Below are 26,461 nucleotides of genomic sequence, written 5' to 3' on the forward strand. Positions count from 1 at the left end.
CGTTGTCTCTGTGTCTGTGTGAGTGACAGGTTGCTGCTGCTGCCTGAGAAGCACGAGGGGGAGCGCGAGTAAACACTTGGCAACGTGCTTGTAAATGCAGGTGTCGAAAGCTGTGCACCTCAGTCCAGCACAGTTACAGCTGATCTGATGCTTTTAATCCCAGAACAACGCTCTTATTTACCTTTTAAAAGGCCATTTGAATGCCTGATTAAAGTGTAGATTATTGTTGTTTAGCTGTTTTTCTTAGTTTTCAGCGCTCGGCTGAATCTAAAGTGCTGACTCAGCTCTCGATCTCTGTCGTGAGACAGTGCACGTTTTGTTTGTCCTGCATTGTTTAATATTGCGAAATATATCTTCAAAAAAACATTGCAATGTAAAAAAATGTCCAATATCGTGCAGCCCTAGGCCATTATGACTCACACACATTTCTTAGTTGTTTTTTCATCGCTTGTTCCACTCATTTTAGATATGCAACAATTTTGTGTTTCCTTATTATTATTATTTGTATATCCATTGCATACCTGGCCATTTAACTTGCATTTTCTCTTTTAGACTTAGGGTTTACTTACACTAAGCACGGTTTGATTAAAGCTGTTTAGTGTTCCAGACTTCAAAACATTGATTATCATCGATTATTTTATCGACAGAACCAAACCACAGGAATTTATCCCAATTCAACTTTTTTTAATCTAATGAGCTGCCAGATTTACAGAGCGCATTCCGCAATTTCAGATACTGCACACACAGTTTCTTTAGCTTGTTACAACACTCTTCAACAGTTCTTTTTGTTGTTTCCAGCTGTTGATCTATACTCTCATCATCTTTTTCCATGCTTGGGCATGAATAGCGATCACACTGCATGCGTACCGCATGAGTCCAAGTGAACCGAGCTCTGGCCCACCTCTTTAAGTGAGTTCAGTGTACCGTGCCCTGGCATGCTTTGGAGCAGTCACACTAGTGAAAGGAGCCGCACTTTGGGAGGTAAACATTCCCGGGCAGGGCATGGATTGTCTTACATTTCATTTATGGGATGCTTTTATCAAAAGCGATTTACAAATAATTATGTACATTAGCAGTAGAGGACATACAGTGTTGTGCAAATGTTTTAGGCGCCTGTGGGAATTTTAAGTAAAGAAAAAGCTTCTTATCTGGGCAGTAATTATTTATTAGCTCAGTAAAACACTAGAATTACAATAAAAACAAACAGCTTTTACAACACTGTTTTCCTTACAACACACCTCCAAATCTCCCCTCATCCTAGTTTAGTAGTGTTATTTCTAGTTCTCATCATATCAACACCTGGTTTCTGAAATCAAATCTTACTGATGTTAAATCAGATGAGCTGCTGATGGAAGTGAACATATACACATGCTGGCTGAGGGCATCCAGGAGAAATGGGGAACTACACTTTGTTCTACAGCTTGGCTCAGGATACGACCTACTTACCAAAAAAAGGGGACATTCTTGTTACTTTTCACTGATTTTTTTTGTTTATTTGCATCTGTTTAAATCATATGTGATGCCTTTGTCAGGCAAAACCAAAAATCGTATTGCTAAGATAAATGGATTAGTGTAATTTGCTTAGGTGCCTAAAACTTTTGTACAGTACTGTAAAAGTTCAAGGCAGAAAACATTTTTCAAGGGGCCATGTCACATGTAATCACACATAGTGACACACACTTAGTTGCCTGTATGCATATAATAATAATAATAATATAAATAATAATAATTAAAGTAATAATACTGTCAATAAATATTGGAATGTTTGCTGATCTATACATAAAAAGACTGAGTGTGCATGTTTGTGTGTGATCTCTGGTCTGTGCAGGATTCCGTGGGCTCGGATAAGGAAGCAGTACTTCAGTTCTGGTGTAAACAAGCGCTCCCTAGATTTGATAGAGAAAGCAGCATTCTTCGTCACTCTGGATGATGAGGAAGAGGGGATGAGGGGGGATGATCCGGCTGGAAACCTCGACCGCTATGCCAAATCCCTGCTGCACGGCAAGTGCTATGACAGGTCAGTGAGACATGATTATACAACAAGTCATCTAGAGGTGTCGCGATTCTCTAAATCCTCGATTCGATTTTATTCCTGATTTTAGGGTCACGATTCGATCTGATTGTCGATTTTCTTTTTTCTTTCTTTTTTTTTTTTTACAGCAGAGAGGCCTATGCCAGTTTTAGATTAGTCTGTGGTCAGTCATTGGTTTGATAAGAGATTTGCAATTTCTTATTTCAAAAGGTGGGCTTGATATAAGTGATGCAAAGTGATACAAGTGATCTGTAATACACCACATTAGGCACTAATGGTCACATTTAAATAATTTAATTAAGATATATATGTAATGCCATCTAGTGGCTTTTTTTGGTAGCAGCAGTGTGCACTATTAAAACAGCAATGTGCAACATAACAAAATAAACAACGAACAAAACAAATATAACAAAGATATATTATTAACTTTATCTGAGAGAAAGATGCTCCTTAAGGTACCAAAACTATTAACATATTTGAGGCTAGACAAAACAACTGTTATTTTTATATTTTCAAGTTTTTCTTTAAGAAGATGAGAATGTCCACATTCTCTGGAGAAAGGGCTGCTCTTTGAGCAGTCACAATGTTTGCGGCGTCAGCTGCAGTGCGCTGCGCCATTTGCGTAGCGTGCTGCGCCATTTGCCTAGCGTGCTGCGCCATTTGCGTAGCGTGCTGCGCCATTTGCCTAGCGTGCTGCGCCATTTGCCTAGCGTGCTGCGCCATTTGCGTAGCATGCTGCACCATTTGCCTAGCGTGCTGCGCCATTTGCGTAGCGTGCTGCACCATTTGCCTAGCGTGCTGCACCATTTGCATAGCGTGCTGCGCCATTTGCCTAGCGTGCTGCGCCATTTGCCTAGCGTGCTGCGCCATTTGCGTAGCATGCTGCACCATTTGCCTAGCGTGCTGCGCCATTTGCGTAGCGTGCTGCGCCATTTGCGTAGCGTGCTGCACCATTTGCCTAGCGTGCTGCGCCATTTGCGTAGCGTGCTGCACCATTTGCCTAGCGTGCTGCACCATTTGCATAGCGTGCTGCACCATTTGCCTAGCGTGCTGCACCATTTGCATAGCGTGCTGCACCATTTGCCTAGCGTGCTGCACCATTTGCCTAGCGTGCTGCACCATTTGCCTAGCGTGCTGCACCATTTGCCTAGCGTGCTGCACCATTTGCCTAGCGTGCTGCACCATTTGCCTAGCGCGGATGCTTGCGTAGCTTAGAGGGAGGGATCGTCGATCCTCTTTTTGACTTCGAGGATCGAGACCATGACATAATTTCGATAGATTTTTGATGAAATATCAAAATGGTGACACCCCTAAAGTCAACTAAACAATAAGTAAATGAATAAAAGCACAATAAATAAGGACATAAACTGCCTTGCCAAAAAACTGCACAAAGCCTTCTCTCATTACTCCAACATAAATAGTATAAACCCTTTTTAATACTCCTGATTTTAGAAGAAACAGTGAGTACTTTGTTCATATGGTGAGTTATAGTCTAGAAGTATTAGTAATAAAGACAACACAGTACAGCCATATTTACCATATGTGTGCTGGAGCGTGACTTCTGCCTTTAACTGACCTGTGCATTGAACACACATACACAATAGTGAACACACATACACTTTGACATATAGTGAGCTCACGTACCCAGAGCAGTCGGCAACCGTTAGGCGGCCAAGGGAGTGCTGAAGGTTAAGTGCCTCGATCAGATATTAAACCCAAAACCCTTTCATTTATACTCCAGTGCTTAAACCACTAAAAAAAGGTCACACACTAATATTTTATTGGGCCGCCTTTAGCTTTAATTGCGGTACACATTCAGTGTGACATTGTTTCGATAAGCTTCTGCAATTTCACAAGATTTATTTCAATCCAGTGTTGCATTAATTTTTGCAGCATTGATGATGGTAAAGTCTGACCACTGCACAAAACCTTCTCTATACAGCACATCCCAAAGATTCTCAATGAGGTTAAGGTCTGGACTCTGTGGTGAACAATCCATGTGTGAAAATGATGATCTCATGCTCCCTGAATCACTCTTTCACAATTCCAGCACCATGAATCCTGATATTGTCATCTTGGAATATGTTCGTGTCATTAGGAAAAAAATAATCCATTGATAGAATAACCTGGTCTATATTTAGTATATTCAGGTAGTCAGCTGACCTCATTCTTTCAGAACATACTGTTGCTGAACCTAGACCAACTGCAGAAAAACCTAGATCATTTACTTAGTTAAATCCAGGTGGAGAGTTTTTTTTTGGCCAGGCAGTGTATAAGGTTTTGCTGTTACACCAAAACTTTGTATGTCTAAAATGATAACTTTACAGGGGAAGTAAAGAATTTGTATAATTTGTTTTTAAGTCATTCTGGACCATTTATATTAGTCCAAAATGTAAAGAACTACTGCCACATAAAATATATGAAATAACAATAATGCTAAATCACAGTTATGAGCATGGTTTTTATAATAAAATAATATAATATTTAATAATATTTTCTTAATAAATAAGAATAGTAGATACAAAATCGCAAAATTAAAGTAAAAAAGCAAAACTGTCTGAACAAAATTCATTAAAATACATTTATGTAGTTTTAGACTTGTTTTTTTTTTATTGCATCAATAATTTAGCACTTTTGTATTTTGGGCTGAATTTTGACATCAACTATTAATATGTATTAATTTGGCTATTTATTTCATACATAGTTATTCCAAATCGATTCAATCAAACTTTCCCAGAAGGTTTATCTCTCTCTTTCTTTCTATATGGTTTGATATACACCCATGTATTTTTGTTGGCATTTGCTTCAGTGCTTTAACGTTCATCTCGGTTTTAAATCAAAGATTTTATCAGTAAACCACATCTAACAAGTGACAGATACATGCAGATTTGAGAGATAAATTCCCACACAATACCAAAAGATTAAGATCAGCATCAAATTAGCACAGTGCAGAGCTGAGGGGAAAAACGTCTCCGAGCACTGTGGGTAATTCAGCTGCAGTGAACTGTGTAGAAGTACTGCAGATTCTCTCAAGATAACTGTGTCCATCAGAGCATATAATTGTTTTAAATCAATAATGCATTTTACAAGTCTGTTTACCACACAGTAGGTGTGTTCCCTAGACTGTAGAGACAGTTTCTCCAACAAAGGTAGGACAAACCATTTTTTTAATACTCCTGATTATAAAACAGTGAGTACTTTGTTTATATGGTGAATAAGTTTAGAAGTATTAGTCATAAAGACAACACATTTCAGCCATATTTATCATATGTGTGCTGGGCTCAGATGGAGCATGACTTCACACATACACACACTATTGAGCACACATACATTGTGACATATAGTGAGCTCACATACCCGGAGCGGTGGGCAGCCATTGGGCGGCCATTGGAGTGCTGAGGGTTAAGTACCTTTCTCAGGCATTGAATTCAAAACCCTTTAAAAAATCTCTAAAAATAGCTTGTTTAATTATAAGGGAATTATATGGCCTGTTTGGCTGCACCAGGAAAACAGATGGAGGAAACCAAAAACCAAAATTTCCATCACAAACGAGAGACACAAGCAGATGTTTATCTGATCATGACACTCGTCAAGTGTCTTCATCAGTCAGTGTACCAGTGTTTCCTGGTAAATTCCACTTTCAGGTCTTTTAAATGGTGAAACAACAGCAAGTGTCTTTTTCATCCATGTTTGTGCTGCTTCTATAGTTACACTTTATTTACCTATATACACAATTTACAAGCAATCATATGACATTGTGTACATACCAGAGACTGTAAAAAAAGATTCATTCAATGAAAATGAAGCCAAAATCTTCCGCCATATTGGCGATCCTGACACCCGATTCTGCGCAGTAGAGACCAGAGGAGGGAGAGAGAGAGTTGAGACAGCCTACTCATTTAAATAACCCCGCCCCTGAGGGCTGCCTCGCGGTCACAGACTGCAGAGCGGGCGGAGCTGACGGTCTGCTATTGGTCCTGCCCATAACCAGCCCTTTACAATAACCACACCTTTTTTAAATAGAGCTGAAGAACGTTTTTAAAAACAAATTCTGTGGGGATATAAAAAATTGACAATATAAGCAGAGGTTACCCTAGCTGCTGCACTTAAATAATGAAGATAGAATTACAGTATATTAGAAAAAAACGTGATTGAAAGTTGTCTGTTTTGCCATTGAAACCTATGGGGATGGGTGGGGTTACACAGCTTTCTGAAACCGAACAGCAGGGGGCGCCCGACCTGTGGTGGCTTCACATTTGAGAGACGATGCTCTGTCCAGCTATATACAGTCTATGGTACATACACATACAGTAATAATAAAGGCAACCTTTTTATATACAGTCAGGTCCATAAATATTTGGACAGTGAAACAATCTTCATGATTTGGGCTCTGCATGCCACCACACTGGATTTAAAATGAAACTAGTGAGATGCAATTAAAGTGTAGACGTTTAGATTTATTTTAAGGTAAATAAAAATTTAATAAAACTACCCTATGCAATGCAAAGGAATCACTATCATTTTTCTTTAAAGCCTCTTCACCTCTTCACAAGTTATCAAAACTAATTGGACAAATAATCTTTACCATAAATTTTTTTAATTTTTAATACTTTGTTGAGAATCCTTTGCAGGCAATGACTGTCTGAAGTCTGAAACCCATGGACACCACCAAACACTGGGTTTTCTCCTTCGGGGTGCTTTGCCAGACCTTTACTGCAGGTGTCTTTAGTTGTTGTTGATTTCGTCTTATGCGCGTGAAATGATGCTCAATCGCATTCAGATCTGTTGAATGTCTGGTGAATTTGCTACAGAATATTTAGCTTTTTCCCTTAAAAACTCCTGGGTTGCTTTCGCGGTATGTTTTGGGTCATTGTCCATTTGTACTGTGCATTCCTGTCCAATCAAGCTTGCTGCATTTGGTTGAATCTGAGCAGAAATTAATCCCTGTACACTTCAGAATTTATCCTTCTGCTTCTTTCTTCTGCAACATCTTCAATAAACCTTAGAGACCCAGTGCCGCCTAAAGCCATGCACACCCATGCAACCACCACCATGTTTTACAGAGGATGATGTGAGCTTTGTGCGGAACTGTTCCAAGCCTTCTTCATACTTTCTCCTTCCAATCATTTAGGTACAGGTTAATCCGGTTTCATCTGTACAAAGAATGCCGTTCCAGAACTAGACTGGCTTCTTCAGATGTTTTTTTTTTTTGTTGTTGTTTTTGTACAGTCTAGTCTGGCCTTTCTATAAATAATTTGCAGCTTGTGGTGAACCCTTTGTATTTGCTTTTAGGAAGCTTTCTCTTTATGCTAGACTGAAATACTGAGACACCTCCTATCTGAAGAATGTTCTTCACTTGGGTGGATGTTGTGATGGGTTTTTCTGTACTATGAAAAGGATTCTGTGATCATCCCCCACTGTTGTCTTCCCGGAACGTCCAGGTCTGTTTGAGTTCCTGAGTTCACGAGTTCACCACTGCCCTCTTTTTTAACAGAATGTATCAAACTGTTGATCTGGCCACTCCTAACATTTCCACTATCTCTGTTTTTTTCAACGATGATCTTTGCCTATTACCTGCTTAGCTGATCATGAGGAGGCTTTGTAGAAAAATGGCTGCACTTCCTAAATGCTTAATAAAAGTTTTTGTTCAACCCTTTCACTACACTTCAACTGCATCAACATAGCAAATGTTCTTTTATCGACAATATATATCACAATATTAAACAGTGCAGATCCCATAATGTCACCGGCCCCGCCCCCCACCCGTTCGCTGTCTCATTTGCCATTTGCGTTTACAAACATGTGCCCAACCATGTGGATGGAGGCCATGCCGTTACCTCATGTTTACTCCGGCCCCCTCTCCCCTCACGCTTCTCAGGCAGCAGGAGCCTCTCACTCACACAGACACAGAGACAGCGCTGTGCATTTACTTCTTGTGTCAAGAATCAAAACACTGAAACATGACATGTTTGATTTAATTGGCACGTCCTGCGATGCGACTATTGTGCATGCGCACATCCTCTAGACAAGGCTTAAGCAATATATTGTGCAGCCCCAATTTCACATCCAGTGTGATGGTATTCAGAGCCCAAATAATAAAGATTGTGTCACTGTCCAAATATGTGTGGACCTAACTGTAGCTCCACTTATACATTTAAAAATACAGCTCATGGCACTTTGCAATGCAAAGTAAAAACAATGAGAGACAAAAAGAAAAGCAGGTAATTACGTGGACAGGATGTCATGTCCTGACCCTGTTTCCTGTCTGTCCTCGTGCCTGTGTGTTATTCCCACGTGACCTCTGCTCCTCTGTGTCCCCTGTCTCCACCACGTGTCTCATTTGTAACTCCACCCCTAGTTACCTGTCTCCCCAGGTGTTCATTGTTTCCTGTTCATATAAATAGATCCCCTGTGCCACTTTGTCTTCGTCGGTCTTTGCACTAACCGGTCTTTGTTTTGTCTCTCCGTGTCTTATAGCCCTAGTCATTGCTCCGTGTTTACCTCAGTTTATCTTATGTGTATGTTTCTAGTTTCTTGTTTATTTCCATGTTTCCCAGTCCTCTGCTTAGTGTTTAGTTTCTAGTCCATTCCCTGTATATATCCCTGCCTTGTTTTGTATTTATTCAGTCCCTCGTTTGTTTCTTTGTTTATTTACTCCCAGTTTGTTTATGTTAGTTATTATCTATCTAGTTTATTTCCTTGTTGTTTTCCTAGTTTATTTTTCCCTTGTTTATATCTGGTTTATTTTTCCATAGTTGTCCTGTTATTTCCCTTGTTTTCCGCTTCCATGTCTCCCTGCCTGGGTCAATTCTGACACAGGGGTTATCAAAGAGGGTATTAAATAGTGTTTTCTGAACAAAACAGGCCCACTTATGTGCCTTTAACTTTCATTTTCATTTTGAAATGCCATTTAAACAGATTGTCTCAGTCTCCGCCTGGAGCACTGGTGCATTAGCAGGATGATATCATGTAATTCACTTGATCTTTATTCTGACTAAGTGCAGTCTTCAAATAATTGCAGCAGTTTAGAGGAATCGAGGCTGAAATCATGCCAAAATAGTAGAGCACTTTTGGGAGGGTGATTATAAATAATTAAATAAGGCATGTTTCATGGTTACTGTATTGCACTAATGTCTCTGCTGCCCAGACAGATCTTACCACTAGATTCTTTATGATGTAATGCTGTGAGGATTTTTTATTGCATTCATTATGCTAGGTTATCACCCCGTCCATCTAACAACCAACACCCCCCACCCAACTCATCCCAGAGAACACATTTAAAGTGCTCCACTGCTTAATGCTTGCTTTGTTTTTTTTTTTGGCCAGGCAGTGTATAAGGTTATGCTGTTACACAAAAACTTTGTATGTCCAAAATGACTTTAAAACTTTAATTTTTTATTTTTATTCTGAGTCATTTTGGAGCATTTATATTAGTCCAAAATTTAAAGAACTATAAACTCGAGTACAATAAAAAAAAATCTAGTCTAAATTGAGTCAGCCAGGTCTAAGCCACCTTACAATAGTATTACACTCTTCCTCCTAAAATACAGACCTGTCATCATTTGAAAAAATGAATCATGATCTTAATTATAATTAATCACAGAATAAATGTTGATGTGTCATTTAGTTTCATTCGTTCCATTTTAAATGGAAATAATTTATATTTTAAATAATTTATATTTACTACTTGTTTATTTTGTCATAAAAATGGTATGTTTTGATACTGTTTTTTTTTCAATAATAATAGTAAAAAAAAACATCTTGGACAAATTGGATGTGTTTTTTTTTTACTGCATCACCGAAGTATCTCATCCGTAATCAGCATTGGCATTGAGATAGAATTTAAATAATACTTGCATCAGTAGTTAATCGTATTTGTTTTTTTTTTGTTTGTTTGTTTTTTTTTTCATTCTTTCTCAGGTGGTTTGATAAGTCCTTCTCTGTGGTGATCTTTAAGAATGGTAAAACAGGCCTGAATGCTGAGCACTCCTGGGCTGATGCTCCTACAGTGGCTCACTTATGGGAGGTAGGAATCATAATATGTATGTGTGTGTGTGTTTGTGATTGTTTTTGCTTATTTATTTACAAATTCAGGTACAGCATTCTTTAGTACAAACTATAACACAAAAAATTATGCAAAGTTAAAAATAAAAAAAACACCATAGTCCAGCTATTAAATTACACCATTAAATGAGGGCTTCAGACTTGTGTCTGTCCTCTTAAACATCCCACGACTATATGTATTGTGTGCGGTAAAAACGATGGTTATACGAGAGAAAGAGAGGTCACTGGTTGAAATATGAAATTTTAGTCCTTTCAATGCTCAACATGGCATCTGCAAGTTATGTCGCGATGCTAATTTCTATCTAACACCTCGAAAACAGTCTATTTTCACGCCTATTTTCATTAAAATAGTGAGTTTACAAATATATCTATGCCGATGGGCGTGGTGGTGGTGGTGGTCTGGAAATTAAGTGTGTTCAAGTAAATCTCTGCTGTATTGCTATCTTAGCAATGAAAAAAACACAGGTGCACCAATGACTGATTTGAACCATGACAACAGTCAACCGTCAGACGTCCATTTTAAATCTTGGCAAACGCTGGTGCACAGTTCACGCTCAGTGTGCATACACCTGTGCTTGTTACACACACAAACAAGGAGGTGCAGCTCGAGTGCACAAATACAAAAAAAAAAAACTAACATTGCTGTTCCCGTAAATGACTTACTCGTGCCGCTTCACAGTGAGAAGGCGCAGGTCAGGTTCCTCTGCTGAGAATTGCTAAATGCAATGTAATGTAACGATTAAACTTGTTTATTGTGTAGGTGTTTCCATGGTTCTTAAGTTTATAATCATTTCACAAGTGAAGAGATGGTGCTTGACCTTCTTTTTACCCTGTTTATATGTATCTATATGGGTGTTAAACTCCTCGCTTCTCTATTGGTTGTGGGTGGTTAATTTTCCATTGGTTACTGCAGAAGTAGCTTCATCACAGCAATAGTTAACTGACCTTTGTGCATTAATGACCTTTATTGTTCTGTGATTAATCTAAAGCTGTTCATGTGTAAATGAAGAATTTGTAATGAAATGATGACCTGTTCCTGTCTCTATCTCTCTCTCTTTCTCTGTCTTTCTCTCTCTCTGTCTCTCTCTCTTATTAGTTCACATTGGCCACTGATGCTTTTCATTTGGGCTATGACACCAACGGAAACTGCAAGGGTGAAGTGGATTGCTCTCTGCCTCCTCCTCAACGGCTGACTTGGAACATTCCATCAGAGGTCAGATACATACACACAAACTTACATACATATACAAATGCAAACACCCACAGCACTTTTTTATTGAATGTCCCTTGTTTATATGTTCCTACACTCACATCCGTCTACTGAGCAAAAAAAAAAAAAAACACAGAGCAGGTATTATTTGGGTGGTGGGTCATATATTTCCAGCACAGCAGTGACACTGACATGGTGGTGGTGTATGAAGTAGTAGTGTGCGTTGTTCTGGTACAAGTGAATCAGATACAGCAGTGCTGCTGGAGTTTTTAAACACCATGTCCACTCACTGCCTACACTTATTAGACGTTCCTACTAGGGCTGCACGATATTGGAAAAAAATGACGTATTTTGCGATATTAAAGAATGCAGGGCCCATGATCTCGTGTCCGGGCCGATCAAGAGCTGAGTCAGCGCCCAGCAATCAAAACCCGAGGAAAACAGCAAAACAACAGTAATCGAACCTTTAATCAGGCTTTTTAATGGCTTTTAAAAGGTAAATCAGAGCGTTTTTTCTGGTATTAAAATCATGAATTTAGCTGTAACTGGAAATATCTGTGCAAAACTGTGCTGGACTGAGGTGCACAGCTTTCGACACATGCGTTTACTACAAGTGCGTGCCCAACCGTGTGGATGGAGGCCATGCGGTTACATCGTGTTTACTCCTGCCCCCCTCTTGCGCTCCCCCCTCCCCCTCCCACTCGCGCTTCTCAGGCAGCAGCAGACAACACTGTGTATCTACTTGTGTCAAGAATCAAAACGTTGCAATCGCGAAAACAATGCTTAAACGATATATCGTGCAGCCCTTATTCTAACCTACAGTAACTGCTCCACCTTGTAGATGTAAAGTCAGAGAGACAGAAGCTCTGAATCTGTTGCTGCACAGTTTGTGTTGGTCATCCTCTAGTTCTTCATCAGTTCTCACGGCACACTGGTCACATGATGCTGCTCACAGTACGCTGAACGCTGGATATTTCTGGTTGGTGCCCTTTGTTACTGGACCAGCAGTAAAACTGTAAAGCATGGTGGTGGAAACGTCATACCTTGTGGTGGTTTTCTGCAAAGGAGACCAGGGTGACTTCACCATATTTAAGGGAGGATGGATGAGAATATATATCGCACATTTTTGGTCAACAACCTCCTTCCCTCAATAAGAGCAATGAAGATGGGCCATGGCTGGGTATTCCAGCATGACAATGACCCGAAACACACAGTCTCAAAGTTCCGGTATTGATCATCCTTTAGTCCTGTATCACTGATCACAGGACGCCGGTCACAGGACGCAGCCCACAGAACGCTGATTGCTGGATATTTCTGGTTGGTGCTCTTTTCTTAGACCAGCAGTGATACTGAGGTGTTTAAAAACTCCAGCAGCACTGCTGTGTCTGGTCCACTCGTACTATCAGCACAACACAGACTAACACCTCATTTACCACCAATTTTTTATGAGACCCGATCTTTGAGTTCACCAGTCTTATGTTTGCTAAGGTTTCAGTTGATGGCACTCATCCTGAGTTTGTATGTATATGTGTTTTATTCTTGTGTATTTTGTTGGCTATAGGTCGACTTTTTCTTAACTGGAAAAATAAAACTAAAAACTAAGCTTTAGAGATTTGTCCTATACTTTTTGGCACAATGATCACAGGGATTGTGCTGATTGGATTATGCCTTGCCCTGGTGTATCATGAAATAAAAGGTGTGGGGTCAGCTGTCAAAGGCCCCGAAAAGCTGCCCGACATGCGGTGGGCAGAGCTGTGGCAACTCCGACTAGGACTTTTAATCGCAACAGAGAATACGGATCAAGGGTGTCTCAATGGGAAATTGATTGTTGCCTGGCAGTAAGAATTTCCGACTCCCATCCTCTCGTACCCTTTCCCACGCCTTCATTGCTGGGTTTTTGTGTGTAGTGTATGTGCCTGTGTGCTGAGTTTTTTTTATGTTCCTACACTTAGCTCTTTACAGAACAGTCTGGGAGTATGTTTTCTTTTTTCCCCTCTTCTTTCCCATGATATCCCTTCTAATTGATGTAATGATGGCGGCACGTGCACACACTGCGGCTCACCCTGTCTTCCTGTCCTGTTTCCTTCTTGTATGTAACTGTATGAATGGATGGATTGATGGCTAATTTCGCTGGTACTTGTGACCATGTGACAGAGTGTGATAACACACTTCAGGTTGCTGGTGTCCTGTTTGAGGAAGTATGTTTTGCGGGTAAGCAGATTTTCTGGTTTCATTGAAAGCTGTAAAGTCGATTAATGAAGGTTCCGCATTTTTATATAGATTTTTTTAGTGATAATAGGTGAGATAATAGAAACATCCGCACATGACCTAACAGAGGTGGTTTTGCTCTACAGTGATCTACAGTGGGTAAAATAAGTATTAGATACACTGCTAATTTTGCTGATTTTGCAAGTTTTCCCATCTGCAAAGAATGGAGGGGGCTGTAATTTTTATTGTAGGTTCACTTCAGCTGTGAGAGACTAAATAAAAAAAAAGATTTTAAAATAATAATTGCATTTTATTACATGAAATAAGTTTTTGATTACATTCCAACCAGCAATTATTCTTACTCTCAGTTACTTACTCTCTGTTAGTTTTTCTTTAAGAGATTTTTGGTATCAACTCCACTCACCGTGTTTGGAGAAAGAAGAAGGAGGAGTACTAGCTGAAGAACTCTGTCCCAAATACTTTGGGGGTGCTTTTCTGTAAAGGGGACAGGACGACTGCCCCGTATTTAAGGGAGTATGGATGGGGTTACGTATCGTGAGATTTTGGCAAACAACCTTTTTTTTCCTCAGTCTCCTTGAGAAGCATTTTAAGGTTTTGGAGTGGCCTAGCTGGTCTCCAGACCTGATCCCAATCCCTAATCTTAGGTAGGAGCTAAAACTCCCAGCTACAGCCCTGAAATCTGAAAGATCTGGAGAAGCTCTCTTTGGAACAGTGGGTGAAATCTCTGTTTCAGTGTGTGCAAATGTGGTCAAGAACTACAGTAAATCTATAACCTCTGTAGGGCTGCAGCTATCGATTATTTTAGTAATCGAGTACTCTACTGAAAAATGTATTGAATTAATCGAGTAATCAGACATAAAACATAAAATAAGATATTTCATAAAATAAGAAATTTTACTTATTGATGACCTATTGGTTTAACTTTTAAATTCACAGCATACATTTCCACATTGCAAACACAAAACAGACATAAATATCACAAGTATTAATTTATTAATTAATAGTTTAATAAATTAAGTTACATTATTTCAACTTAGGTTTTCTTGTAAATAATAAAGGCATAAACATTGACTTTGTTCACTCGGATTCTCTGACAATCCACTGAGGCCTTCACAGAACAGCTGTATTTATACTGAGACTAAATTACACACATCTGGACTCTGTTAACTAACTGAGTGACCTCTGCAGGCAATTCATTTCCCTGTATTTTATTTAGTGGTTTCATGGCTTTTGCACATCAGACTTTTCAGATTTTTATTTGATTTGTTTTTTATTTGGAAAACCATGTATCATTTTTGTTCCACTTCACTTTGTGTTGGTCTTTCTCTTTAAAATCTCAATAAAATACATTTAAGTTTGTTGTTGTAAGGTGACAAACTGTACTGCACTTTAGGACATAGCATGACTTGCAAAAGTATTCATACCCCTTAAACACATTATGTGCCTACATGCACACTGCTTGCAAAAACACTCATAGACAAGCATGCATACACACTTACTTATACAACGCACATGCACTCATACATGTACACACTCGGGCCCCTAAAACCGCTTTTTTGTCATCTATGTCACTCTACCCCACATATATTCCAGCCTGTTTTCCTGTGGGGGTTTTACAACGGAAAGCACCCGAGAGTCTATTGCACACAAACGCACCAATATACACACACCCACACACGCACACATTAGCATGTCCTGTATTGGGTCAAAGATATTCAATTGTTCCTAAACTTTTTCATTTTCATCTTATTTTTATGAGAATTACAGACAGATTGACTAATATACAGTGAGGAACAAAGGTCTAACGGAAGCAAATGTGGACAATTAGCCAAGATATGTGTGGTGTCTACTGCTTAAAAGCTGAGCTCAATTCATTTTTTTTTTTTTTTTTACTTTTGTGCTCTGTTTACTCCACTGTAAATAGTTGTTGTTAAATTACACTATACACAGTGTTCAGCAGTCAGTGTCTGGATAGTGAGAGGTTTGTTAATATGAAAGTTTTTTGGGTTGAAAGTGTGTGAAGGTTGAGAGTATTGAGAGTAATAGCACGTTGTGGTGTGTCTCTTGGTGTGAGGTTTGATAGTGTTTAAAAGGATTGAAAGTGTGTATGAGGTAGGGCTGCAGTTATTGATTATTTTAGTAATCGAGTACTCTACTTTAAAATCGATTCGATTATTCGAGTAATCTGATAAAACATATTTGTTTTTTTAAAGAGTAAATAATGAATGACCAATTGATTTCCTTTTTTTGATAAGTTATATTTTTAAATTCACAACATTACTTTAATAAATTAATTATTTTCAACAAGGATTTCTTGTAAGTATCAAAACTATAGGGAATTAATCAATAAAAAAGGCATAAATATTTGCATTATGTTGTGCAGCTTAGCTTTTGAACAGCAGATATGTTGCAGTTCGTCTCAACAAGCTGGTTACATGTATTTGTTTATAAACTCCTCAGCGCTGTGTTCACTTACATAAAGCCTGTATTAGGTCCAGAATTGTCTGTTTTTTTTTAACTAACTGCACATTAGACAGTATTCCTAATAGTCAGTAATCCACGGCACTGTCGTTGTGTTAATAAGCTACATTAATGTTAATCTCATTGATTTATTATGAGTTATATTAACCTTCTCTCGGCTCCACCGCTAACGTGTCCTCGGCTGAGATTTCCGATGGTATCTATGTGTGAGGGGACTTACAGTGTGTTTGAAAGATCTGAAAGTGTGTTCATCTGAGAGTCAAATTTGAATTTTAGCCTGAAGGGGCTCTCATACATCTCAGCTTCCTCAAAGTAGAACAGTGTGTTTATTTTAAAGCTGACATCTACAACAGACTCCTAAAATCAACAAGTAGATAAACAGGTTCATATGTTTACTCCACTATATAAGAGTTGCTGTGAAAGAACATTATACACAGCCTGCAGCACTCAGTCTTCAGTGTGGAACTATTTTAAAGTGGAACATTTAACATGTAATATCTGTAGTTCCAGTGTTATATGTGCACATCTAGAAAATAACTTTGGTTAACTTTAGTTCAGTACAGACATTACAGAGAAACCTCTGAAATCCACAGATTTTTACTATTCTCCTAGTATAAAACATGCTGTCAGTAGCTTAAAGAAATATATTTTTCTTTATAATGCTACTTTTATTAAAGAGTTATGTGTCCTGAGTCAGAATATATTGATAAAGTGCCAGCGCAAAACTGTATTACACAGCAGCACTAGTTTCAGTACAGATATTAATGTAACAAGTTGTAGGCATTTCAAAAACATTACAAAAGACTTTACAAAAACAAACAAAAACTGAGACAGAGAAATAAACACTAAGACTTAAAAACAAAGACTATAAAACAAATGACTAACTAGGTCTTAACAAACAAAGAAGTGAAATGAACAAACAAAGAATAAAACAGTCTAAAGAAAACAAACCAGAACTCTGTAGCAAAACACAGCAGGTCAGAGGCTCAATAAACACAGATACAAAACATCCTGAAAAAGCACGACAGAGAACAAAGGAGCACATGGGGTATTTATACACAGGCACAGACAAGAGACACCGTGGTAGTAATGAGGGGGCGGGGTTATAAATGAGACAGGAGGGATTACAGATGTCAAGGTGCAGCTAAGGCGGAGACAAGACCAAAAACAAACAGTGCCATGTGAAGCACATGGGGAGCTAAACAAAACAAGAGAATAGAGAACAGGAGCAGGAAGAACCAAAAAAAAGGAAAACATAAGACAGACACAGTCAAAGGAGTGACAATTACAGTCAAACCTCTAAAATCCACTGATTTTTACTATTCGCCTAGTATAAAACATGCTGTCAGAAGCTTAAAGAAATATATTTTCTTTCTAATGTGACTTTTATTAAAGAGTTATGTGTCTTGAGTCAAAATATATTGATAAAGTGCCAGCTCAAATCTGTATTACCCAGCAACACTAGTTTCAGTACAGATATTACAGTCAAACCTCTGAAATCCACAGATTTTTACTATTTACCTAGTATAAAACTATTTTCAGTTTTAGAAAATAGACATGAGGAAGTTTCCCAGACAGGGATTAAAGGAGAACTCCTGTGTGAAATAGACTTTGAGTGTATTAAAACATAATACCTTTGCTGAAAAGCCCATCGCCGCTGTCCCACAGCTTTCTGAGATCCAGTATTTTGTGTACTTTGCCCAAACAGCCTGTAGTATGAGTGAGTTGGGGTCTGCAGGTAAATCTCTTTTTCCACCATTATTCAGGCTCAAAGTAGCTCCACACTTCATTGGTAGACTCCAGAGAGCCCTGACATTTAAAACGAGGCATTAATAACTTAAAGAGTGCACAAGAAGCTTATTAAAAAACACTGTTTACATCCCATAGCGTAGGTAAATCTCAGGGCGCTGACATCTTAAGTTTTAAGTCACAATAAGTCAACCATTGAGCACGAACAAATGGATGAAATAGTTGAATAGTGGAAATGCATGAATTCCAGCTGTTGCTGAAAATATCTGGTTACTGTCGATATTAGAATGCAAAGAACCAGCAACAATTACATAAACATTGCTCAAATGTTTTACTATTCGTGCTCGACTGTTGACTTATTTTGACTTAAAACTTAAGATGTCGGCGCCTGGAGATTTACCTATGCTATGGGATGTAAACAGTGTGTTTTAATAAACTTCTCATGCAGTTTTAAAGCTATTAATGCCTCGTTTTAAATGACAAGGCTCCCCAGATTCTACTAATGAAGTGTGGAGCTACTTTGAGCCTGGATTACAGTGAAAAAGTGGAAATCCCTGTCTGGGAAACTTCCTCATGTCTACTTTCTGAAACTGGTGTGCTATTGATGTGCTGTCACAATGATGTGCTTCTTTGTGTTGGTCTATCACTTGAAGTCTGAATAAAATACATTTATGTTTGTGGTTCTAAGCTGACAAAATGTAAAAAATGGCTATTTGAGGGGTATGAATACTTTTGCAAGCCACTACACTTACATCTAAGCAAATTTTCCTATCAATAAGAGATATACCCTAAAATATCGTGCCATATCACCCATCCCATTTCCAATTATATATCTACTAGAGACAGATTATATCTGTTCATTATCATTTATTTTACTTTAATCCTGGATATATGGAGATATTTGGAGTGCGTTAACATTAGCATCATGACATTCTCGATCACTGACTTCTGTTACAAATCTGATAAAATTCTTGTATTTTTTAATATCTCAGTTAGGGGTGTGCAATATTATATCGTATATCTTTTTTTTTTTTCCTTGCAGTATATAGTGTATTTTTGAAATATTTTTTTAAAAGTGTTTTGTCATATCGCCAAGATTATCGCTATTGTGAAAATACCATGAATTACCGTGAGATTATTTTAGGGCCATATCGCCCACCCCTAGTTAGCAATCAAACTATTTGACTGAATGTTTGTAGACAATTAAATGAATGTGTAATGACATTTTAAACAAAACGAACTAAAATAACCTAAGCCACCACAATTAGAAGAAGAGCTGGCGATAGCGGCTTTGACTCGCTGTAGCAGGTATCATAACAAAGTCCATACCTTTTAAAACGTTGGATATACCAATCCATTTATTGGTCTTACATCAGCAGTACATATTCCAGCAGTAGTTCCAGCGATCATAATCTTTAAATGTCCCGCTTTACACACACAAATAGCGTTCACCGTGCGGTCAAAATACTGTTGACTTCCTCGCCAAACTCTTCCCCGCACTCTACCATACATTCACCTATAAACCTTGGCAGCGCCCCCAAGTGGAAAATGTCAAAATAAACCAAAATTTTAAAGAAACATAAATAGCTCCAACAGAATGTATTCAGCTGCTTTAAGTTGCTGAAACTGGTGTGCAAGTACACACACACACACACACACACAGCATGTCTAATCACTGCAAAGACGAAGAAGCCTGGCAAATGTAACAGAACTATCTGGAGTAGTTAAACATGAATACTTGGACACCATGCCTAATGCCAGATGCTGCTGAGAGGGGTATAAAATCCTAACATTAAATTCCTCACTAATCCTTAAAATCCAAACTAGATATGCAGATATCTAGAGTGTGTGTGTGTGGAAGTGAGGAAATAGTCCAGTAGGTGACAGAATAACTATGAGTAAATGTAGGTAAGGAATGAGTTGAGTGGGAAGTGCAGGGGGCAGAATGCTAAAAAATATGGGAAAGTCTGATAGATGCATTGTAAAGTAAAGTGCAGGGTGCAGAGTTTGTATGGGTGTCAGTGGGGTGGGTTGGATCAGAACACTGTTCTACTGGCTGTTCCACAGCCTGGTCGCCTGGGGGAAGAAGCTGTCTCCGAACCGGCTGGTTCTGGTCTTCAAGCTTCTGAGCCTCCAGTTACTGGTTGCCAGTTACATTAATACAATATAACTTTAAAAATATGTAGTGAAACACTCATTTATTAGAATTGATAAATGCTCTGCAATATGGGCAATAAGTGACATTGCATGGAAGTGTGTTGTATTTAAACCAAGTTGCACACTATTTATGTATTGGATCACACTCATAGCATCGTCCATAAATACATTCTGGAAGCTTTCAACTGGAGACTGAGCTACAACTGCATATGCCCATTGCGTAATGTCTCCAGCAATAAAAACAAAGAGGATTTTAGCATAGTAATGATTAATTATTAATGACAGGCCAGACACTGACTGCATTCAGACAGTATTCCTACTACTCCAATAGTAGGAATTAAGCTATTAACCTCTGGTCAGTAGCCAAACCCCAGAGCACTTGCACAATAACCGACCACTGTAGATGTTCATGTTTGAAGGCACTCAATGACTCCTTTGTTGCTGCTAGAGGACTAGACTGAGAACAAGACTTTTGCTTGGTAAGCATGTTGAATTTGGGACATAACGAGCAAAAAAAAAAACAATGTTCTCATTTGGGGACTGTCATTTTTTTTTTTTACATCCTTGCCATTTGGGATCAGAAGGATCCAATTAGTCCAAAAACAAACTTTTGTCGTTTGAAAATCTGCACCCCAGATTACTGCAAAAACCAGCATGCAGTTACAGTGGCTTGCAAAACTATTCATACAAATTGAACCTTTTCACATTTTGTCACCTTACAACCACAAACTATTTTATTGAAATTTTAGATTATAGATCAACACATAGTAGCACATAATTATAAAATGGAAAAAAATAATACATGGTTTTCTGCAGCTCCTCCAGAGTGACCATGGGCCTCATGACTGCTTCTGTGTATGTCAGTTATTTAACAGGTATGGTCAATTCAACAAATTGTTTAGCTTTTAGGCTGTCTGTCAGTCAGCCTCTTTCGCCTCCTTTTGCAATGTTGTTGCAAATTAGAATCCTGGACTGCTGCAAACCGGAACTCTATCATCTATAGGGATAAATACGGGTTCGGTTCGGGATCCGGCCATGGGCGGGATTGAGTATGGAGGCCTCGTAGTTGATCGAGCTTCAATCCTGTTTTTGCTGTGGAGCATCACACAGCTCCAATTCCATGAGCCCTATCATACACTCTGCGCAAAGCATATTGCAATGCTCTTTGCTACCTTACACCTTACACCCCATCAACAGTCTATTTTCACGCCTTAACTCTATTTCACAAAATAGCATTAAGGAATATATCTACACTGATGGGTGTGGCGGTCTAATTTTTGGTACTTTGCTATTTTTAACGGCTGAAAAAACAGGTGCGCCACTGACTGAAATGAACATAAAGAACAGTCATTTGTCAAAGTCGCCTTGCAGAGTGCAAATCCGACTTTTGCTTCAACAATAAATGGAATGAAGAATAAAATAATCTTGCTGTTCACTTAAATAGGGCCCCGGCTATGATGAGGACATCCTGTACAGCCACATGTGTTGCCTCTCATAACAGGGCTTTTAACTGAAACCTTTTAGCATAAAGAGATAGATAATGCTCATCCACACACAGCAAGGGTTTCCCAGGAATGTCTCCACCAGCCAGATTGCGACACTTATTATTGCAAAATGTATTATTTATTATTAAACGAGCACTGATGTGACTGGCTGGGACATAAATTTGGTGTACTGTGTAATTTGACATACATAATATTGCATTCATATAGGGGATCATGCATTGAAATGGTTATGGATGATAAGGCTTAGAAACTTATTCTTCAGCAAGAAGCACTAAATACTATACTATATAGCTCTGGAAAATATTAGAAGAGCCAATTCAGTTTCTGAATCAATTTCTCTGATTTTGCTATTTATAGGTTTATTTTTAAGTAAAATAAACATTGCTGTTTTATTCTTAAAACTACGGACAACGTTTCTTCCAAATTCCAAATAAAAAATATTGTCATTTAGAGCATTTATTTGCAGAAAATGAGAAATGGTAAAACGAACAAAAAAGATGCAGAGCTTTCAGACCTCAAATAATGCTAAGAAAACAAGTTCATATTCATAAAGTTTTAAGAGTTCGGAAATCAATATTTGGTGGAATAACCCTGTTTTTTAATCACAGTTTTCATGCATCTTGGCATGTTCTCCTCCACCAGTCTTACACACTGCTTTTGGATAACTTTATGCCACTCCTGCTGCAGAAACTCAAGCAGTTCAGCTTGGTTTGATGGTTTGTGATCATCCATGTTCCTCTTGATCATATTCCAGAGGTTTTCAATTAGGTAAAAACAAAGAAAGAGCTGTATGTACAAAAACAAGAGAATTCTAAGCATGGAACACTCAACTTTAAGTTAATATAGTTCACAAAATGTGTGTATGACAACAGTATACGATGGTAGTGTAGAGAGAAGACTACAGGCTTTAATGTTACTGTGGTGCAATTACAAGTGTATCAGCATTATTAGAAAAGGTCATGTTGAATTGTTCATAAAATGATTAATAATGTATGTCATTTATAATGACCAATATAAGTCATAATGAGTCATATAGTACAACTAAAACATTAATTTTCCAAATGTGTCATTGCAGTACATATCAGTATAACTTTTTTTTTTGCTGGTGGTTAAGTTGGTGGCACTATCCCCCTGAAAGTAACTTATTAACAGATCAGATGAGCTGAGTTTACACAATGATTAAACAGATAGTTACAAGGGGAATTATGGAATGTGTGTGTAAAAGTTTAACAGAACCTTGCTAAAGAATCTTAATGGTTTAAGTAGGGATGGGGCAAGTCGTGTTTTGTTTAGGACTAGGTGTACTACTGGTATTAAAGGGAATTAAGCCAGCATTAAGGATTAACTGTCTGTAGACAAGAATACGATGATTGGCTGCTGAGTTCTGAGCACATTTCAAAACAGTGTTTTTTCATTATTACTTGCTGAGAGACTGAATGAAGAGACATTTCTTAGCAGCTTAGTCTGGGTTGCTGGTCAGTTGGGGATTTTCCACGTTTCACACTGTCACGGCTCAAACAGTGTTTTTCTTCCACAACTTCCTGGTGTAAGGAGGAAAAGTAAAAGGCATGTCTACCGGAGTGGCGTTCCAAACATGCCAAACAAATTTGCTCTATTTATGTGTTGCATAGTGTTACAATTCTTTATTTTGGCGTGTGTCTAAAAATATTTTTACAAGTTTGGTTCTGACATTCTTTCACATTTCTCAGTACTCTAAATACTCTCCTGCAAATAGTTGGTTTTAATAGGCTTTAGTCACTTCACAGACGAAAGGAATTCTAAATAATATTAATTAAAAAACAATTAAGGGATTAATATACAGTACATATCGGCTATGTATTAGTAGCAAGCTTTTTTTTGCTGGTTTTTATTAATTTTTCCTCTTTCAGTATTTGAAGAAATGGCAAAACTGCTTAAATTAAAACCCTTAAACTTTAATATATCTCAGCATACAAACCAAGAAAACACAATACATTTACCAAAGCAGTGCAATTCTAATCACAATTTTACACTTTTATTTTTTTTAAGCTGCCAAATATTTTGTAAGTCCCTAGTAAAGATTGTTAACACCAATAACCGGATACCACTCTCAAGAGTTCTTCATTCAGCTCAGAACTGCACATAAAGGTCCTGTAAAGCACAAGTTGACAATATCAAGAGCTCTGCATGCAATTTGTCTGTATTGGAAACTGACTAGAAAGTAAAACACATATGAAGTATTTTAAATTTAATTTAAAACTCCCAGTAACACCCTGGATCATCAGATAATTGGATCTAGTGCTGGGCTGTATCCGCTTTTTTCATACGGTCACATTGTGTCAAAACATTACCTCTGTATACAGTATGAAACCAGGTGCAGGGATTGGCATAAGCTTTAAGTCTTTACATGTCTCTACAAGTGTTTACAAGTGTTTACAAGTGTTTACGTGGCTACGATACAATCAAATTCTGGGTTATTTTCAAACTGAAAAATGATTCAATACAAAGTTCAGTTAGTTTACAGACTAAGTGAACACTGCACAGATGTTTAAGTCCCTCAGTCTGACGCAGTGGTGTGCAGTGAGGCCCTTCTAACCCTTCAGAGAAGGGGTGACAATAAATGCATGTAAATTATTACATAATATTTAATCAGGAAATATATATCATAGCTATTGAAATTGTAAGAATTAATTTTTTTATAAATTAAATAAAAAATAAAATACAGCAACTAAATTAAAAGCATTAGTCTTAGTTTTTCAGTTGCTATAGGACTCTTATCTGACTGACAGCTGTTCTAACCAATCAGAGCTTGGTTAAAATGGCTTCTGCCCCCGCATGACTGCGTGCCCCTTCACCTGATTTTAAGAAGGGTGTAGTAATGAATCTATTAGCAAAGTCGAAGCAAGTCTAACCAATCATATTCATGATTTTCACTACGGGGGCGGGGCCATGGCTGTGTAACCCCTTCTCAGCACTGTGGTGAAGGTGTTACGCGTTGCTTAGTCATAAATGGAGCTCATGCTGGATTAATTTAATAGTTAGATCACTATCATGGAATTGCGGCTGCAAATGAGACAGATATTGTGTCATATTGTATTAAAAGGCCTTTTAAAGGCTGTCCTTCAATGTGCAACTAAATCACAATAATAGGCTGCCTGACTGGTGAGTTTTTGTGTGTACCTAATGTTTTGGCTGCTCTGGTGTACTGTAGACATACAAATGAGTGATCTTTGTTGAACGGTTGTACTTGTAGGAAAATTAAGCATTTATTGTTGGGTCTATTGTATACTTTTGTAGTTTGTATCTGTATTTGTGGGCTGTTGATGTGTATTAAGTTAATATAACTAAGTCAAGAGAGAGAATATGTAGTTATTGTTTTTTTTTGTGGGGGGGGGGGGGGGTATGGGTTGTATGTGGTTGCCCACTATATTCACTGCACGCAGCTAGTTAGCATGATGGCTAACATTCTCTTCACTACAGAACACACTCAAGTCTCCCCGACCGAACCCCCGCTTAGATATGTTGGGATGAGATAGATAGAGCGACTGGACGGACAGAACACAGAAATTAGTGGGTTTTTTTTTCAGTGGTGCTGAAGCTCACTTGCTAAACTCACTGTAGCCTCTAGTACAGATACTACTGAGAATCAGACAGCTGTCTCAGTACAGCTGTTTTTGACAAGCTAATCCCCTCCCAATCCAAACTGGATCATCAGGTTGAAGGAAAAGCTACTGCTGTGTTCTCATTGGTCTCTTGACCTAGGCGCAGTGTTCCTGTTCCAGGACAACAACCACGGTGATTCCTGTACATTTGTTCATTAGTCACAAACTCAAGGATAACAGATGGCTCTTGGGAGATGCAGTTCAGTAGATGTACTGGCTAAAGAACGAGTGTAAGATAATACAACCTTGTGGAACTCAAATGCTTGCAGTAATTTAACAGAAGTTGTATTTGAATGTTGTTTTTCCTTGAAGGTCTTTCCGACCCACTGTCGGGTTGTGTGCAGTACATTTTATTCTGCTTTTTTGTGTTTAATTCTCAATACAGTACAGACTTGTGTTCCAGCTGCTTAACATCTGTTTCTGTTTCTGACAGAGAACAATATACTAATGTTTCCTTGCTAAAGTGGCAGTGGCAGGAGGGAGTTATAAATAATTAATTAAATATAAATATATTTACTATTTATTCATTTTTGCCATAAAATATTAACTCTTTGAGTGGACACTGCCCAGTCCTCCTGATGTGTTTCACAGAATATAACTGTGTGTGTTATTGATTTTATTATTTATTTGAAACTGATTTGAAGCTTTCGGATCTTTCAGAATATTTGCTCCCCTTTTTCCATCAAGACAAAATCTGATTTTTTTCTCAATCTGATTTGAGTTTATCTGCATTAGTGTTAAAGCAGTTTAAACAGTGACTGCATTGGTTTGGGCAAGATGGGCATTTCCACATTGGCCCTGTATAAAACAAAGGAATTTGAAGCTATTTGTAGACATTTTAGAATAAAATTCTAAGAAAAACAATAAATGTAAGAAAGAATTAACATTAGCTATTAACCAATATTTATAAACAGCCGTAATAACCTACAGTTTAGGACTACATTGTTTCCTTTCAGATTAAATATAATTACTGTTTATGAAATTATATCCTTTGCCATAAAATATCCACTCTTTCAGTGGATATCTTTTCGTCCTAACTCTCCTGGTGTGTCCCACATGCAATAACTGTGTCTGTTATTGATTTGATTGTTGGTCCTTTTTTTTACCATCAAGACGAAATCTGTTTGTTTTTTTTTCTCTAACTGATTTGAGTTTATCTGCATTAGTGTTGAAGCAGTTTAAACAGTGACTGCATTGGTTTAAACTGGCGCATACTCAAATGACATGATCATATGGGGACTGTTTGGGCAAGATGTGCATTTCCACATTGGCCCCGTATAAAAAAAGCAATTTGTAGACATTTTAGAACAAAATTCTGAGCTAAATGATTGAAGAGAGAGATAGAGATAGAGAAACAAACAATAAATGGAAGGAAAACTTGTAAAAATTAACA

The 26,461-nt window shown here is 38.1% G+C and overlaps 1 protein-coding gene across 1 annotated transcript in view; it reads left to right on the forward strand.

Moving 5' to 3' along the window:
• cpt1a2b (carnitine palmitoyltransferase 1A2b) overlaps positions 1-26,461 on the forward strand; it is an 80,089-nt gene that overhangs the window by 26,042 nt on the left and 27,586 nt on the right. The window contains exons 11-13 of the mRNA XM_022664553.2: positions 1,829-2,017; positions 9,953-10,058; positions 11,193-11,309. Coding sequence (XP_022520274.2) covers positions 1,829-2,017; positions 9,953-10,058; positions 11,193-11,309 — 412 coding nt within the window. The remainder of the gene's footprint in view (positions 1-1,828; positions 2,018-9,952; positions 10,059-11,192; positions 11,310-26,461) is intronic.

This window comes from Astyanax mexicanus, chromosome 19, assembly GCF_023375975.1.
Source record: "Astyanax mexicanus isolate ESR-SI-001 chromosome 19, AstMex3_surface, whole genome shotgun sequence".
Taxonomy (NCBI): domain Eukaryota; kingdom Metazoa; phylum Chordata; class Actinopteri; order Characiformes; family Acestrorhamphidae; genus Astyanax; species Astyanax mexicanus.